Raw genomic sequence first — 15,893 nt, forward strand, 5'->3', positions numbered from 1 at the left:
GCGTTCTTGAGTAAATGTAAATTACTGTGAACTACATATATGCTAATGTGGTGTCTGCTCTCTCCAACAACCCTAAATAGGATGGTTAGCTTAAATCAGCTATTTAGTGAAATGCCAGAAGGAAAATGTGAAAATGTCCATATTCAACAAGTGTTATTGTCTAAGAACCATAAGTTAGTGCCAGATTTTCTCCCACTTCAACCAATAATGGAAAACGCCATTGTGTCGCATGGATAAACTTTCACCAAATGGAGACATTTTTAAATCCAGGTTAAAAACATTTCTTTTCTCATGTGTCTATGCATGAAATCTGCACGATATCTTTGAACTTATCTGGACTGTTGCTTGTTTTTAAATTCATTTAAATTATTTTATTTGTTTCTCTTTATATTCTTTTATGTATTTTTAATGCTTCTTCCACTCCCTGCTGTAATGCTTTTATTTTATGTGAAGCACTTTGAACTGTTTGTACATGAAATGTGCTACAAATAAATTTGATTTGATTTTAGATAGATAAAAACCTTCCAGAAGCAGGGCGGCTGTAGTCTCTTCCGGCTGCACCAGCTGAAAACCTCTAAACGCTACTTAATGATCCTCAGATTGTATTCATTTGGTTATCTCTCCAGCTATTTTTTCATTTGGTCACCAAACCCCATAGCTGTGAGCTAAAGCAGAAAAAACTGTAGGAGCAAATTAGCCAAAGAGTTTCGTTGTTATCGTAAATAATTTTATCCTTAAGATTTGCTTAAGACAGCTTTTTATGACCTCACTTACATTAGTAAACTGCTTTCGTCAACCATATAGTCAGCCACAAGAAGCTATAATCAAAGATACTTTGACCTGCTAGTTACACTGGAAGGAAAGTCAGAATAATGCAAAGCTAATTAGATAAATTAGACGGTGGATGTGCCAAACTTAATGGCAACCCTTTCAACATTTAAGTGACATGCACATAATTTAATGTACATTCCAGCAGCAAATGTTTATTTCTGCTGAGATCACTTTTTTTGGAATAACTGGAATATGTTTGTTAAATGTTTTAGATTAGTAACTGCATTCAATAAAATGTCATATTAAATGTACATTATGTACTTTTATTAAAATGTGTTTATCACTTGCCACACAAATATGAACAGAAAGACCTTGAGGCAATCACGTACCACAGTTTGGTTCAATATATTGACAAAATATAAAACATAGTTTCACAAGATAAAAAAAAAATAATAATAAAAATGCTCTGCCCCAAATCCCTTTTACAAATAATTTCACTCACTAGGACCTACATAATAGCACCATGATGAATTACACTGCAATATACACCAATCAGCTCAAACATTAAAACCACTGCTGCTGTTAAGGGCCCCCTAATTCTGCCGAGGGGGGTGGACACAGGACCTCTGGAGATGTTTGTTTTAGGGCTAGGCAACGATTAAAATGTTTAATCTAATTAATCACATGATTTCCCTGATTAATCACGATTAATCGCATTTGTATGCAAAATTAAAAAGTAGCGTATAGCCTTTAGCATTTAGTTTTATTTTAAATGTGCTGCCATATGAATGAAAGTGCCATAACATTTGTTGTGCAAACACACTTTTAACATCAGCATCTTTCTGTAGTTTTTATGTAGAAGCCTCGCTCCACTGTCTGTTTCCTTGAATGACTTGCTGCTATCAGTTGTGTGTTTTGCCTTTAAGTGATATTTTAGACTGGAACTACTACGCTGAGAAGACAATTCAACTTGGCTGTAAATGCAGGAGGTTTTTTTTAATTTATTTTGAAATATGTGCTTTTATGTTGAAACAAGTAAAACAGGAAGTAGCGCCGGTTAGCTCCGTGAGCTACACGCATAAAACTTTCGTTAATGCGCGATAAAATATTTATTGACGTTAAATAATAAACAAGTTAACGCGATAATAACGAGTTAAGTCGCCCAGCCCTAATCAAAACTAGAAGTAATGAGGCAAAACAATTGAAAATGCTCCTACTTTTTAACTGTAAAAAAAGACAGAAGTGTGGCTGTCCAATTTGTCCTCTAAAATCTGATCCCGGAGTTTTTTTTTAATTTATTTTGAAATACGTGCTTTTATGTTGAAACAAGTAAAACAGGAAGTAGCGCCGGTTAGCTCCGTGAGCTTCACACAGAGACCGAGGAGCACCTGTAGCGGTGATGTCCAACTTTGGTGTTTCGGCAGCAGAAAGCAACAGACTTTTACAACAATAAAACCTGCGTTAATGCGCAATAAAATATTTATCGGCGTTAAATAATTAACAAGTTAACGCGATAATAACGAGTTAACTCGCCCGTCCCTAGTTTTTTTAGAAGCTACGACGCTCACAGGACATTCTTCGGTTTCTGGGAGGTACTGATTGTGGCCCCTGTGGTTCTGGCCTGTTCAGTTGCTCCATCTGTTCCCAGATGCTCCATCAAACTGGGATCTGGACAGATTGGAGAGTCTGGCCCCTCCAGCTGTTCCTTAGTCGTTCTGGAATTGGGGTGGGATGCATCACAATGCTATATTCAGGAAGTCCACTTGTCATGGAAGACCTGTCAGTGGTTTTAATGTTCTGGCTCATTGGTGTAGACCACATAACATAGTTATTACCACATAATTACAGCATCAAACAAACACAACAAAACGATGTTTGACAACAAAAAACAGGGTTGGTGTGTGTTGCTGAAGTACAGTGAGGTTTTTTCTGTGTTTTTGGAAAGTGATTCATGATGTTTGTGTGCAGGAGGGGAACTGAGTGCATCGCTCGACCGTTGTTTGAGCTGACATGAGGGAAACTGTGAGAGGATCATGTACTCCTTCAAAGAGGAAAAAAAAACTCTGTCGCTGAGGATAGGCCAACATATAAAAGCGTGAATATTTTGACAAGAGAACACGGATGTAACGTCAACTTATAAATATGTTTTCTTTGAATGTAGTTTTTTCCCTGCATGTAAAAAGTGTCCATGGCTCTTCTTTCTATATTAAATTACTCCTGCTGTTGGCTCCCCCAACTTTGTTAACCGTTGAAGCACACCGGACCGACTTGGAAGCCGAATTTCTGGCTCCCTTTTCCAAAATCGTACACGGCCACATCGATGATGGGCAGCGTGTTGGACTGCGGAGCGTCAAACTCCAGCAGCGTCCTCTCCTGCCCAGAGCGTGTCTGCAGCAGAAAACAAAGATAGTTAAACGACTGACAAACAAAGCTGCGTCACGCTGCGTGCGTGCCACTCACCTGACACCCGTCGTACAGCGCGCTGATGTAATGTGAGTTCTCGTGCGTGAGCTCCTCCCCGTCGCTGCCTCTGAAGTGCAGTGCGTGTTCGTGGCTGTAGGAAGCTGTGTGCAGCCAGGCAGCGGAGTTGAGGCAGTGGTAGGTGAACGTCTGCTTAGCGGTGGCGCTCAGCAGCTTCAGGAAGCTCAGCTGGACGATGTGGGTTGAAACACCATCTGACCCCGTGTAGGAAAACTGGAGGATAGGACCAGAACCGTACATGTGTCTTAAGAGTATGAATGAATGGATAAGTACAGTTTGTTTGTGGGCACATTAAGGCCTAGTCCTAATGTAGACTTCCAATTAGCTAAAGCCTGATAGAAAATCATAGACATTAAAGGGATAGTTCGCCTCTTTTGACATGAAGCTGTATGACATCCCATGTTATCCCATACATTGATTACTGTAACTGGACTTAAACATCTGCAGCTCATCCAGAACCCGGACTAAGAGATCTGAACACATCACAGCAGCTTTAAAATCTTTACTCTGGCTTCCAGTCAGTCACAGAATAGATTTTAAAAGCCTGCTGATGGTTTACATCTGTGATGTGTTCAGAGAATATAAAGCCAGCAGAGCTCTTAGATCCAAGGACTCAGGCCAGCTGGTCCAGTCCAGAGTCCAGACTAAACATGGAGAAGAAGCATTTAGCTGTTATGCTGCAAACAAGTGGAACAAACTGCCAGTGGAGATTAAACTTTCACCAAATGGAGACATTTTTAAATCCAGGTTAGAAACATTTCTGTTCTCATGTGTCTATGCATGAAATCTGCACGCTATCTTTGAACTTATCTGGACTGTTGCTTGTGTTTAAATTCATTTCAATTATTTTATTTGTTTCTCTTTATATTCTTTTATGTATTTTTAATGCTTCTTTCACTCCCCGCTGCAATGATTTTATTTTATGTGAAGCACTTTGAATTGTTTTGGACATGAAATGTGCTATATAAATAAATTTGATTTGATTTGATCAGCAACATCATTTCTGAACATCTTCTTACCCCCTGCTGCGTCCTGTGAGCAGAGTTCCAGCCTCGTTTTGGTGTTGATGAAGGTAGTCCGGCTAGTTGGCTGGGGTTTAAAAAATAAAGCGTTTTGCTTCTCAAAACAATATGCGTTCAAAAGAGTAATACATTTGCATCACAAAATCATTCTCCAGGAAAAAGTCAGACCTCACAATCTCTTGGCCCTATTTTCTCTCCTTTCGTATGTATTAATGTATACAATAATGTATTACTCTGTTGAACGCATATTGTTTTGAGAAGCAAAACGCTTTATTTTTTAAACCCCAGCCAACTAGCCGGGCTACCTTCATCAACACCAAAACGAGGCTGGAACTCTGCTCACAGGACGCAGCAGGGGGTAAGAAGATGTTCAGAAATGATGTTGCTGATATGGGATGTCATACAGCTTCGTGTCAAAAGAGGCGAACTATCCCTTTAAAGCTGCTACAGTTTGAGTCCTCTACCCTCGCACAGTCCAGAAATTATATCAAATAATGTCCCGTTTGTTTTTTCCCAGTTGAATCATGAAAATAGGATTTAATTATCACGCTATACCTGTTTTCCTTTCCTGAATTTACTGTACCAGGTGCCAGGCTTTTCCCCTTTCCAGGCTGCCAACTTTACCTGAAGACACACGCACACAAAAAAAAAAGTCAACTCAGGTCATTAATTCACAAAACAGATGACGAAGATATCAAATTCTGGTGTAAACTCACCGACTGGAACTTCTTATCGGGGTACAGACACGTTTCTCCCTCTGCGGTGAAGTTACAGAACACCTTGAAAGAGTCTCTATGGCAACCCTGGTTGGGATCTATCCAGTACTCACCTGGAGAGAAAAACAGAAAGAGAGCAGATCAGAGGAGACTAACATCCTTTAGGCTAGAGCAGAGATACTCATTATGCGGCTCCTCATGCTTTAACTGGCGGCTCGCACTCGCATAGTAGCTTATAACAATATGGTAACAATAACAATACATTTTTTCAAATAACACACAGCGAATAATGCACAGTATTATGTATTTTTATTAAGTTTGCGTTTTTGTAGTATTATGTATTTTTATTAAGTATTAATTAAGGCTTAATGGTGTTTCCTAAAGGGGACTCTGTTAAACCTGGTAACGCAGCCCGCTTAAACCACCTCACACATGACAGCAGAGCACGCTAGCTCCTTTAGCCAGCGCGAGATGCAGGCACAATGGAACAATGGATCGGTTTTTAATTAAAAAACCAGCACAGAAACCATGCTCATCCTGAATGTCTCACTATGATTACAACAACAAACTACAAATACAACATGAAGAAAGTCGAGGACATGCACACCAGCTTCCGCTCATCCCAGTATTAAGGTAAATGTGGTCTTAATTGAAAATGTATTGGCTGTGCTGTTTCTTTTTTTGTGGGATGTTTTATATGTAGAAATGCATATTTGCAAAAGGGGACTTTAGTATGTTGTCGTAAAAGTGGCTCTTCCCTTGATTTTGCTGCCAATGTGGCTCTTGTGAAAAAAAATAGTTAGTATCACTGGGCTGGTGGCAAGGTTGACAAAAAAACCTGGAAAATAAAATTCCGATACAGCTGACAAATCCAGAAACACAAAAAAAAAGATAAACAAGGAGAAGTAATGAGCCTAAACATGAAGGGATGTAGCTGTGATGAACAGATTTCTCATGATACCATTGGGGAGCTCTGGGTGGAGGAGCCAGAGCTCTTTGCAGGTGCGGGCGGGGCTGTGGTACGTTCCCTGTGGGTTGCGCAGGCCTTCCACCTCCACCTTCATGGAGGAAAGCGACGCAAACACCTCTTCCATGCCTTGGTCCTCCTTATCCTTCATCCAACCGTTCTGCTCTGCCTGGTCCCCTTGTATCAATCCATCCTCTCCATCCGCTTCCTGCTCCTCAGTGTCGAATGCGGCGCCATCCACCATAGTGTGAGTTCTTCTTCTCCTTCCTCTCTCTGGCAGAGGCGCTATCCCAGTGGCTGGCCGTCCCTAAAGAGAGGAGAAATAGGTGAAGAGGGGGAAAAAAAAGGGATTATAAAGATGAGGAGAGTAAATAAAATCTGAATGCTTATCTTAGACTTATCTAAGAGGAACTCACTGGGGGTCCTGGAGGCCCCGAGGGTCCTGTGTCTCCTCTGGGGCCAATAGGGCCCTAAATAAAAACAGCAAAAGGTTTAGGTTCATAGTAATAGCACTGAATAAATCCAGCAAGGCAATAAACAACAAAGATACCTGGTTTCCTTTCGAGCCCTTTAAACCAGCAGCGCCCTGTGAGCGGTTGAAAGAAGAGAGAAACGATAAAGGTTAGAGGATAAATACCCCTTCAGCAGTCTCCACACCAACCAAATGATCGTGTATTTGTAGTTTGTGTGCTGCCGAGATTGTTCTTTTTACTCACAGACAGGCCCGTGGGGCCGGGAGGGCCAGGGGGACCTAATGGGCCAACTGGACCCTGGTAGTACACAAAGAAAGAAAACAGTCATGTGAACAGAATACGCAGATCAACTGGAGGTCAGTACGATAAGAATAAGTACTATAAGTACTATAAGTACAATCAGTACTATCAGTACTATCAGTACTATCAGTACTATAAGTACAATCAGTACTATCAGTACTATCAGTACTATCAGTACTATCAGTACAATCAGTACTATCAGTACTATAAGTACTACCAGTACAATCAGTACTATAAGTACTATAAGAGATGTTCTGAGTGATCCCACTGAGCATTTTTTTTGGGTTGAAAAGACATTTATAAGACATGTAAATAGTCTGTAGACATCTAGTGTTGTAGATGTCAAAATTTTGTTTGGAGATTCAGTTTCCACGGTGATGCCATATTTCACCATGATTGGTAATAAAAATAACTGTGCACCATTCAATGTAGGACTCACATTTCTCACCAGCTATTAAGCTGCACAGCAACATAAAAACAGGATAAACCATCACAACCTGCCAGTAAAAGCGTTGGGAGTTGTTACTCATGGATCATTACAGCGTTATATATTTATGTATTCAGCTGCTGCCTTTATGATGTCCGGAGGCACCTTGTTGTCAGCAAACAGCTTGTGAGGTTCCATATTTATGATTCAACGAGAAATCCTTTTTTCTTTTTTTTCCTGTCGACCACATTTCATCAGTTTAGAAAAATATTTTCCTTTGATCTAAAACTGTCCCTCTTTAAACTCACAGCCAAACAAAGTGACTGTGTGTTTTTGTGAGATTGAAGCTAAAATATCAGAGCTAAAGCATCGTGAAAAACTATTTTCTTTACATTGCTGCATTCGACTGCTTCTATTTCAATGTTCCAGAGGCATCGTGGATCACCACAGAGGCTGTTTATATAACATGTTATGACACAAAATGCGCAAAAAAAAAAAAGATCTGCCACTGTAGGCGAGTGCTGCCATTTGTTAGGGCTGATGGCTCTATTTACGGGAAGGCCATAGCTGATTCAGGCCACTTGAAACTGGGGTCTCAGTGTTCATATTTATTGTGCATAATGCAGAACAGTGGTCCACAAACCAATGGGTCTGAAAAGTAAAGCTGATAACAAATGATACTGATGATATGATATGATTGATCAAATGATATTATGTACATGTGACATTATTGTGGTCATTAACTCGTGTTTCCCTGTTCCAACAGGTATCCTTTGAATGGTGTTACAGTGGTTTTTTCCCTCTTTTCTGTCCTCTCAAACCCCAGCTGGTCGAGGCGGATGGCCACCCTTCCTGGTTCTGGATCTGATGGCCACCCTTCCTGGTTCTGGATCTGATGGCCACCCTTCCTGGTTCTGGATCTGATGGCCACCCTTCCTGGTTCTGGTTCTGATGGCCACCCTTCCTGGTTCTGGTTCTGCCAGAGGTTTCTTCCTGTTCAAAGGGAGTCGTTCCTCTCCACAGTCGCCTCAGGCACGCTCAGGACGGGAGATTGGACTGAAGACAAGTTTCGGTGCAATCTGCTGGTTTCCTTAGCTAGGAAATTGTTTTTGAATTGGCTCTATATGAATGAATTGGATTATTTTGTAAATACTTATGATTACAATGAATTGAATTCCAATTGGCTTGAATTGGACTTTATTATTTAAGTGCCTTGAGATGACATTTGTTGTATTTGGCGCTATATGAATAAAACTGAATTGAATTGAACAAAACTTCTACAAATGCCATCACAAAAAGGTTTCCAAGCTTCCAGCTCCAGTGGTCTCCTATTTAAAAAAGTGGATGATTGTTTGACCAAGATCCGGGTTTGTGTGAGTGTTTGAGTGTATTTCGCACCTCATCTCCTTTTGGACCTTGTAGTCCCTGGTTTCCTGGCAGTCCTCTGTCCCCCTTCTCTCCAATATCTCCCGGTGGCCCTATGAGACCTATTAGACCACCATGTCCCTGCATTGACATCATAGATGAGGTAAAAAAACAAAAACAAAGCCACTGCAATGGTCAATGTAAAGTTTGGTGTGTAAATTTGAGCGCACCTTGTCTCCCTTCCTGCCAGGGTCCCCCTTTAGTCCCGGTATACCTGGTGGACCCTGAGGAGAAGAAGTTATGATTAGGACAAACACAAGGCCCAGACAGATAAAAATACCAGGGCTGGGTGAGTTAACTCGTTATTATCGCGTTAACTTATTAATTATTTAACGCCAATAAATATTTTATCGCGCATTAACGCAGGTTTTATGTGTATAGCTCACGGAGCTAACCGGCGCTACTTCCTGTTATACTTGTTTCAACATAAAAGCACGTATTTCAAAATAATTTTTATTTTTAAAAACTCCTGCATTTACAGCCAAGTTGAATTGTCTTCTCAGCGTAGTAGTTCCAGTCTAAAATATCACTTAAAGGCAAAACAAACAACTGATAGCAGCAAGTCATTCAAGGAAACAGACAGTGGAGCGAGGCTTCTACATAAAAACTACAGAAAGATGCTGATGTTAAAAGTGTGTTTGCACAACAAATGTTATGGCACTTTCATTCATATGGCAGCACATTTAAAATAAAACTAAATGCTAAAAGCTATACACTACTTTTGGATTCATTTTTGGATTTTGCGTACAAATGCGATTAATCGTGATTAATCAGGGAAATCATGTGATTAATTAGATTAAAAATTTTAATCGTTGCCCAGCCTAAAAAATCCAAATGTTTATCAGCCTGACAGAGATGGCGGAGGTCATTAAGCTGCATAGCAACATAAAAACAGGAGACTCCAGGGCTGGATAACATCAGCAATCCCTGCTGACAGCCTGTCAGCGGAATATTCGAAGTTGATACCAATAGATCTTTGCAGCTTTTTATACAATTTCTGTCATACTGCCAGTAAACTAATCTTTTCTCTCAGAGAGGTATCGAGGGAAGGAAGCATTTGGGGACAGATTGTGTGTTAGGTCAAGATGACGGCTCACTTTATTTGATTTCCCCCTCCGATAGTCACTGTACTGTCTGAAACCAAAGCTACGTCTTCAGACTGTTTAAAACTATTTCCCTTTTGACTATTCTAGTCTTTCCTCGCTGTCAATCTTCGATGAGGTTGGACATGTTCCCTTTTAAGTTCTAGCCTGAATAAATGCACAAGAAGTGTTGCGTTTTAAGTCTCACTTTTTATTCATCTCCTCTGAAGAGTGTGCTTTTTTTTTCCATGACAAGGAGTAGTTTATTATGTAATGAAACACATTTAATCTGTTTGGTTTTTTTAGGTTTTGGTTTTATCCTCTGACTCTTGTCAGGGAAACAAATATATTTTGCAGAAGTATGTATTTTTTCATTTTATTCTTGGGGTAATCTTACCATGGGACCCGGTGGTCCTGACTGGCCCGGTGGTCCATTCAAACCCTGCTCACCCTGTCAAAAATACACAGAAAGGGAAGTGATTGGGCTGCCACCATGGTGTGCTTCAATCTTTTTCTGAAATGTACTTACTGCAGGGCCGGGGATCCCTCTTAGGCCCTGGAGACCAAACCTCCCAGGATGTCCCTGAGCACCTATGGGCCCCGTCTTTCCAATGGGACCCTCCAATCCAGGAGCCCCCTAAAGTGACAGAAAACAGGGACACCCTCAGAAACTGTTGAGCATTAATTAGATATTATTCAAAGAGATGTTTCTAACTCTCACCTTTGCTCCTTTCAAACCTGCTTTGCCTTCCTTCCCGGGTTTGCCCAAGTGGCCCTGAAGAACAACGTATTTTAATTTCATTTTAAAAATCTTCACATACTGTAAACTGTGAGAATGCTCCAACTTTACCCTGACAGGAAAATACATTTTAAACTTTACTTAATGAGACAGGAAACAGAAAATAAACTACTTGAAAAAAATAAAAAATAATCCTACTTTCTAATATTTTGCTGGTCCTCCTTTAGGTTTGATTCCAGCATGCATTTGCCATGCTTTTGTTTCAATAAGTCAGTACAGCGTCATTCATTGCCATCCACAGTTACATGAGCTTTTTGCCCGGATCTTGTATTGAGGATTGTATAATCAGACCGCTCTGTGGTGGCCAGTCCATGGCTGTGTTCCAAACCGCATACTACATACTACATACTTACATACTACATACTTACATACTACATACTTACATACTACATACTACATACTACATACTACATACTACATACTACATACTTAAGCTGATTCCGCTTAAGCTCTAAACTCTGTAAACTTAACCAACATTTGAAACATTTTCAGGTGAGAAAGTAGTCGTTTAGATCCCCAACGTGTTGAAAACCTGACAAAATACCGGCTATTTACAATTTTGTTCCCACGAATTCGGCGCTACTAAAGCTAGCCGCAGTGAGCAACGCACTTCCGGTTATTTTCACAAAATAAAATACCCGTTGCCTTTTATCATAGGGAAAGCCATTCCGATAAAATTGGTGCTTTTGTTTTGAAAACAGGAAGTGAACCTACCCTCGTTGTAGCTAGCTTGAAACTGCCGTTTTGACAGGAAATGACGATCGGCGATGTCACGTTACGTTGCATCTTGGGTAGTTTGAGTATGAATAGTAACCTCATGATGCATACCCAACATTTCGGAGAATCTAGTATGCATCTGGGAACTTCTCGCTTACTCAAACTCGCACACTAACTCAAAAGGTTAGTAGGAGTAGTAGGAGAAGTATGCGGTTTCGAACACAGTGTCAAAATGATATCTCATTCTCCCTGAATCCCTCTTTAACAATCTGAGTCAGATTAATTCATGGCATTGGCATCTTGGAAAATCTCATCAGGGGAGATAAAGCTGGTCATTAAGTGACTGGTCAGCTGACATAATTCTTTTGGACACATAATGTTGCTGAACAGGCTGCATGGTTGTGTCCTGGATCGAATCTTGGTCCTTGTTTAGTTTTTTTCTTTTTTGCCAGGCAGTGTACCGACAAATTACAACAAAAGGTACGCACCCTTCGCCCGGGTGGGCCAGATGGCCCAGGTTCCCCTGCTGCCCCCGGTGGTCCCTGAGAAATTGAAAAAGAAATCAAGTTGCATTGTCATTTACCATGTTGTTGATAACACCTTTCATTCTAATGAATTGACAGCTGTTATGGATGTCTAATTATGTAGAGAAGATAGGGAAGCTCACAGATTTTCCAGGATCTCCCGTGTCTCCTTTAGTTCCAGGGAGGCCATCGACACCCTAATGAGGAACAGAAAACCGTGACCTAAAGCACAATTTAACTGCACAACAGAAAGATCTACCGTGGAGTAGAACTGAGCAACTGAGGTATTACATCAACCTCGAGTTTATGTGATGATATGTAGTAGCTCTGTAATTTCACCTTAAATTTGGATATTCATATTCCCTGCACCAACTGTTCCTTAAACATCATTTTGGTTTAACAGAAAACGATCTGAATTCACATGAAATCTCAATGTGGCCCGTCTCCTCTCTGCGTTTCGTGAAGTTCAGCCGGTTAGTTTTGTTGCTAAATGGTAGATGTTATAAAAGGGAAACAACTTGGCAAAGGATTTGAAGGAGGAAAAAGAAAATCTCCAAGCAGACACTCACATTGGGTCCGGCCTCTCCCTGTTGGCCAAGGTCACCAGTCAGACCTATCGGACCCTGTGGGAAGAAAGAACGTGAGCTAGGACGCCATTAAATAGGACATTTATATAACAAGTAGCAACTTCAGAAGCAGTTTAGGATGGCAGAGTTTGAAACAAATGTCTTCTTTAAATGCTATTTGAGCACATTTTATCTATAAAATGTTCAGATTTCTCACTGTTATGGATAATCCTCATGAGCTGGAAGAGACCAACAAATGATGGGCTTTCACCCTTTCAGCTGGATTATTTATTGTCTGTAGCCGTAAGAGATAAAATGTACCTCTGTTCTGGTGTGTATGTGTGTGGATAATGAATTGCACTCGTATTTTAAGTTGAGCTGCGATGTATTAAACTAGTTAACTACAGCAGGAGCAACCACTTCATTTAATTAAGTATCAGGAAGTCAGTTCCAAAATACAATTTTCCCAAGTTTTGAATAGACATTTCCCAGTTTATTCAGTTTCGCCTTTAGTTGGCTAGCTTTAGCTACCTCACCAGCAGGATTTCCCTTGACCGAGTCTGTTCAGAAATGAGACGACAAAACTTAAAGGTTGTTTTCCTTATGGTTTTTCCCAACTGACATGCCCCTTTATGACACCAGTTGGACTTCCTAGATCTACTAAATCCAAGGAAGCACAGATTCTGATCAGGACCTTTAGAGAGCGTTCATATCCCTCAAACCATCTCCTGAACTTGATCTTTTAGACCATCGAATGAGGAGAAATATAACTTTGTTCAAGCACAACTATTTCTTAGAAAAGTTTGCTGAATTTATGTGCTTAATATGACCTAAATACATCTGGATTCAACAATGTTCTCATTCATTTACTTAAGTCCATTTTTACCAGTTTTTAGTCGATTATTTAGTGCTTTTCAAACTCAGTAGGCAAACAAAGTGATACCAAACTAAACTAGAATTCATCGTATGGTCTATGCTATAATACAGTTGTTTGTGTTGCATTGTCTCTCACAGCATTGCCCTTGGCTCCATCCTCCCCTGGAGGACCCCTGGCTCCTGGAGGACCAGCCGCACCTGAAGCGCCTGTATCTCCCTTCTCCCCCTGATCTCCTTTTGCTCCCTAAAGTATAGTACAAGCAGAGTGAGCAATTATGAGGGGTGGGGCGCAAGAGATGGATGACGACGACTTTAATTGTGTAAGACACGGTGAAATCATAGAATGTCCCCCAAAAAGTAAACTCACTAGCCTTCCTGGAACACCAGCTGATCCAGGGTCACCTGCCTCGCCATCCTCACCCTGAGCGGAGGAGAAATTAAGAGTAGAAAACACAGAAGGATATTCTTCAAAAATAATAGAAGGATATCAGTGTTATTATCTCAAGTGTGTTTCACAGTTTTTTTTTTACCTTTTCCCCAACAACACCTGGTTGTCCCGTCATTCCTGGTCTACCAGTTTGCCCCTGTGCAGCAGATGGTGGTTATCTTTTCAGAATTCAATACTTAATTTCAAGAGAACCAATAAACATCTAATTTACGGTATGCTTACCAGTCCCCCAATAGGTCCTTGAGAACCGGCAGGGCCTAGTTGACCAGGTGGACCCTAAAACCATGCAATTGTAAAATGAATTGAACGAATCATGTAAAAGAAAGAAAATTAGATATTTAGACGTGTGAGTATGAGCTTACCATTAGACCCACGTGTCCACTCTCACCCTTTTCACCTGGCAGGCCAGGCATGCCCTTGAAGAAAATTTACAAAATTGAAGGATTAGGGCGCTTCATCTCCTAAAATGACACTTCAAAGCTCTGCATGCAGATGACGGAAATAACTCTCACCTGTAATCCCGTCGGTCCTTTAGAGCCCTTAAAGCCACGGAGTCCCTCATCACCTTTGGGGCCGTACATGCCCTGCTGGCCCCGAGGACCCACCAGTCCGTCCACACCCTGGCACACAGAGAAGGGTCGAGTGAGTCTAAAGTCCTGGAGAACGTTATCACCCTATCATCATGTAAGACCTGCTGAAACTGGTTGTGTGTGCAGACAAGTGGCAGCAACGTTATGATTTCATGGGACTGGCATCAAGGCCAGCTTGTCAGAAATGGGTTACATTGGAAGTTGGATTTTCCTACATAGTAGAGCGGATAAAAGCAGAATTTGAGTGTTTTCTATTTGTTCTCTAAAGGCTTCTGATCAAATCTATCCGATTGGAAATTTGAAAATCCAAGATGGCTGCCAAATTAGCCACCAAAATATCCTTTGTTTGTTCCTGGTGGCCATTCCTATGTTTTCAAGTATGGTGAGTTGGATTTTGTGACTTCAAATAGGATAGAACACAGAAAAAAATCATTTTGTAAAACATTAATATGAGTATTTTTGCCCAATAAATAAATATATTCAACTTATGATGTCCATCCAATGTTTAAATAAAGTTTTAAATTAGGCTAGGCTATATAGAAACAAGTTTAGCAAACAATTATTCAAATTTGTTGTTCTTTTAAGAATTTCATGAAGTAATTCTTGATAATAGGAGGTAGTTGATAGTTGACTCAACAGTAGCTTATATAAAGAATACTGGCAGATACTGTATATTGATGTAGAAATACATTCTCTTTTTTCTAACATTTGCACCAGCATTCGCAGCAAATATTTATCAGGTTATTTTAATAGGCTATATTTTTCTGTTCCAGGGTCGTAAAAGCATCAGCCTTTGAAACTAAATGTCAGACCAGCCATGGCTGTTAGCTCTACAAGTAAATCAAGGACCACTGACTGGACCAAGTGTTGCATATGTCAACTAGATACAAAGGAAGATCTAAAGTCTCCCCAGACTATGTCTATATACAAATACAATACAGTATATCTTAAAGAAATATGTACACTTATTTCATTCAAATATATCAACTACACACATTTCTATGAAAAATGGAACTTCGGGAGGCTAATTTGGCAGCCATCTTGAAAAATGGCCACCATCTTGGATTTTCACATGTCCATCGGACAGATTTCATCAATAGGCCCTGGAGAACAACCAAAACAAATGTAATGTTTGTATCGTAATTTGCACGATTTTTCTGTTATCTGCTCCACTACACCTGGTGTGGAAAATATCAGGTACATGAGCAGAATAATACCTGTTTGGATGGTCAAAAATGAGGACAGCAGTACTCGCATCATACCAGAAAATGACCTACTACTACTACTACTTCTTTATTTATAAAGCACTTTAAAACGACAGCAGCTGCGACAAAGTGCTGTACAGACGAAAATCAATAAACATGCAAAATATGGAAAAAGAAAACAGAAACAATAAAACAGGATAACAGAAAGTAAGAGCAAAAGTCTCAACATGTGTTAAAAGCCAAAGAATAAAAATGTGTCTTAAGATGAGTTTTGAAAGTGGACCATAAAGGGGCACTTCTGATATGTAACGGCAGATCGTTCCATAGTTTGGGAGCAACAACACTAAAAGCTCCGCCTCCTCTGTGCTTTAGTTCAGACCTCGGTACCTCCAGCTGATCAGCTGACCTGAGGCAGCGAGCGGGAGAATATGGGTGACGCAGCTCAGAGAGGTAAGATGGGGCAAAAACAGATAAAAGAATCTTAAAATGAACCCTAAAATGCAC

The 15,893-nt window shown here is 40.4% G+C and overlaps 1 protein-coding gene across 1 annotated transcript in view; it reads right to left on the reverse strand.

Annotated features, from left to right (window-relative positions):
* Nucleotides 1-1,125: 1,125 nt before the first annotated feature.
* The window catches only part of LOC142378248 (uncharacterized), a 61,675-nt gene continuing 46,907 nt past the window's right edge, over nucleotides 1,126-15,893 (reverse strand). Inside the window, exons 45-66 of the mRNA XM_075462536.1 lie at nucleotides 14,107-14,214; nucleotides 13,957-14,010; nucleotides 13,817-13,870; nucleotides 13,677-13,730; nucleotides 13,514-13,567; nucleotides 13,283-13,390; nucleotides 12,274-12,327; nucleotides 11,848-11,901; nucleotides 11,669-11,722; nucleotides 10,386-10,439; nucleotides 10,194-10,301; nucleotides 10,062-10,115; nucleotides 8,753-8,806; nucleotides 8,556-8,663; nucleotides 6,674-6,727; nucleotides 6,508-6,543; nucleotides 6,374-6,427; nucleotides 5,952-6,264; nucleotides 4,991-5,103; nucleotides 4,830-4,898; nucleotides 3,232-3,465; nucleotides 1,126-3,159 (exon numbers count right to left, since the gene is read on the reverse strand). Of these exons, the coding sequence (XP_075318651.1) occupies nucleotides 3,013-3,159; nucleotides 3,232-3,465; nucleotides 4,830-4,898; nucleotides 4,991-5,103; nucleotides 5,952-6,264; nucleotides 6,374-6,427; nucleotides 6,508-6,543; nucleotides 6,674-6,727; nucleotides 8,556-8,663; nucleotides 8,753-8,806; nucleotides 10,062-10,115; nucleotides 10,194-10,301; nucleotides 10,386-10,439; nucleotides 11,669-11,722; nucleotides 11,848-11,901; nucleotides 12,274-12,327; nucleotides 13,283-13,390; nucleotides 13,514-13,567; nucleotides 13,677-13,730; nucleotides 13,817-13,870; nucleotides 13,957-14,010; nucleotides 14,107-14,214 (1,992 nt within the window). The 3' untranslated portion in view covers nucleotides 1,126-3,012. The remainder of the gene's footprint in view (nucleotides 3,160-3,231; nucleotides 3,466-4,829; nucleotides 4,899-4,990; nucleotides 5,104-5,951; nucleotides 6,265-6,373; nucleotides 6,428-6,507; nucleotides 6,544-6,673; nucleotides 6,728-8,555; nucleotides 8,664-8,752; nucleotides 8,807-10,061; nucleotides 10,116-10,193; nucleotides 10,302-10,385; nucleotides 10,440-11,668; nucleotides 11,723-11,847; nucleotides 11,902-12,273; nucleotides 12,328-13,282; nucleotides 13,391-13,513; nucleotides 13,568-13,676; nucleotides 13,731-13,816; nucleotides 13,871-13,956; nucleotides 14,011-14,106; nucleotides 14,215-15,893) is intronic.

This window comes from Odontesthes bonariensis, chromosome 4, assembly GCF_027942865.1.
Source record: "Odontesthes bonariensis isolate fOdoBon6 chromosome 4, fOdoBon6.hap1, whole genome shotgun sequence".
NCBI lineage: Eukaryota > Metazoa > Chordata > Actinopteri > Atheriniformes > Atherinopsidae > Odontesthes > Odontesthes bonariensis.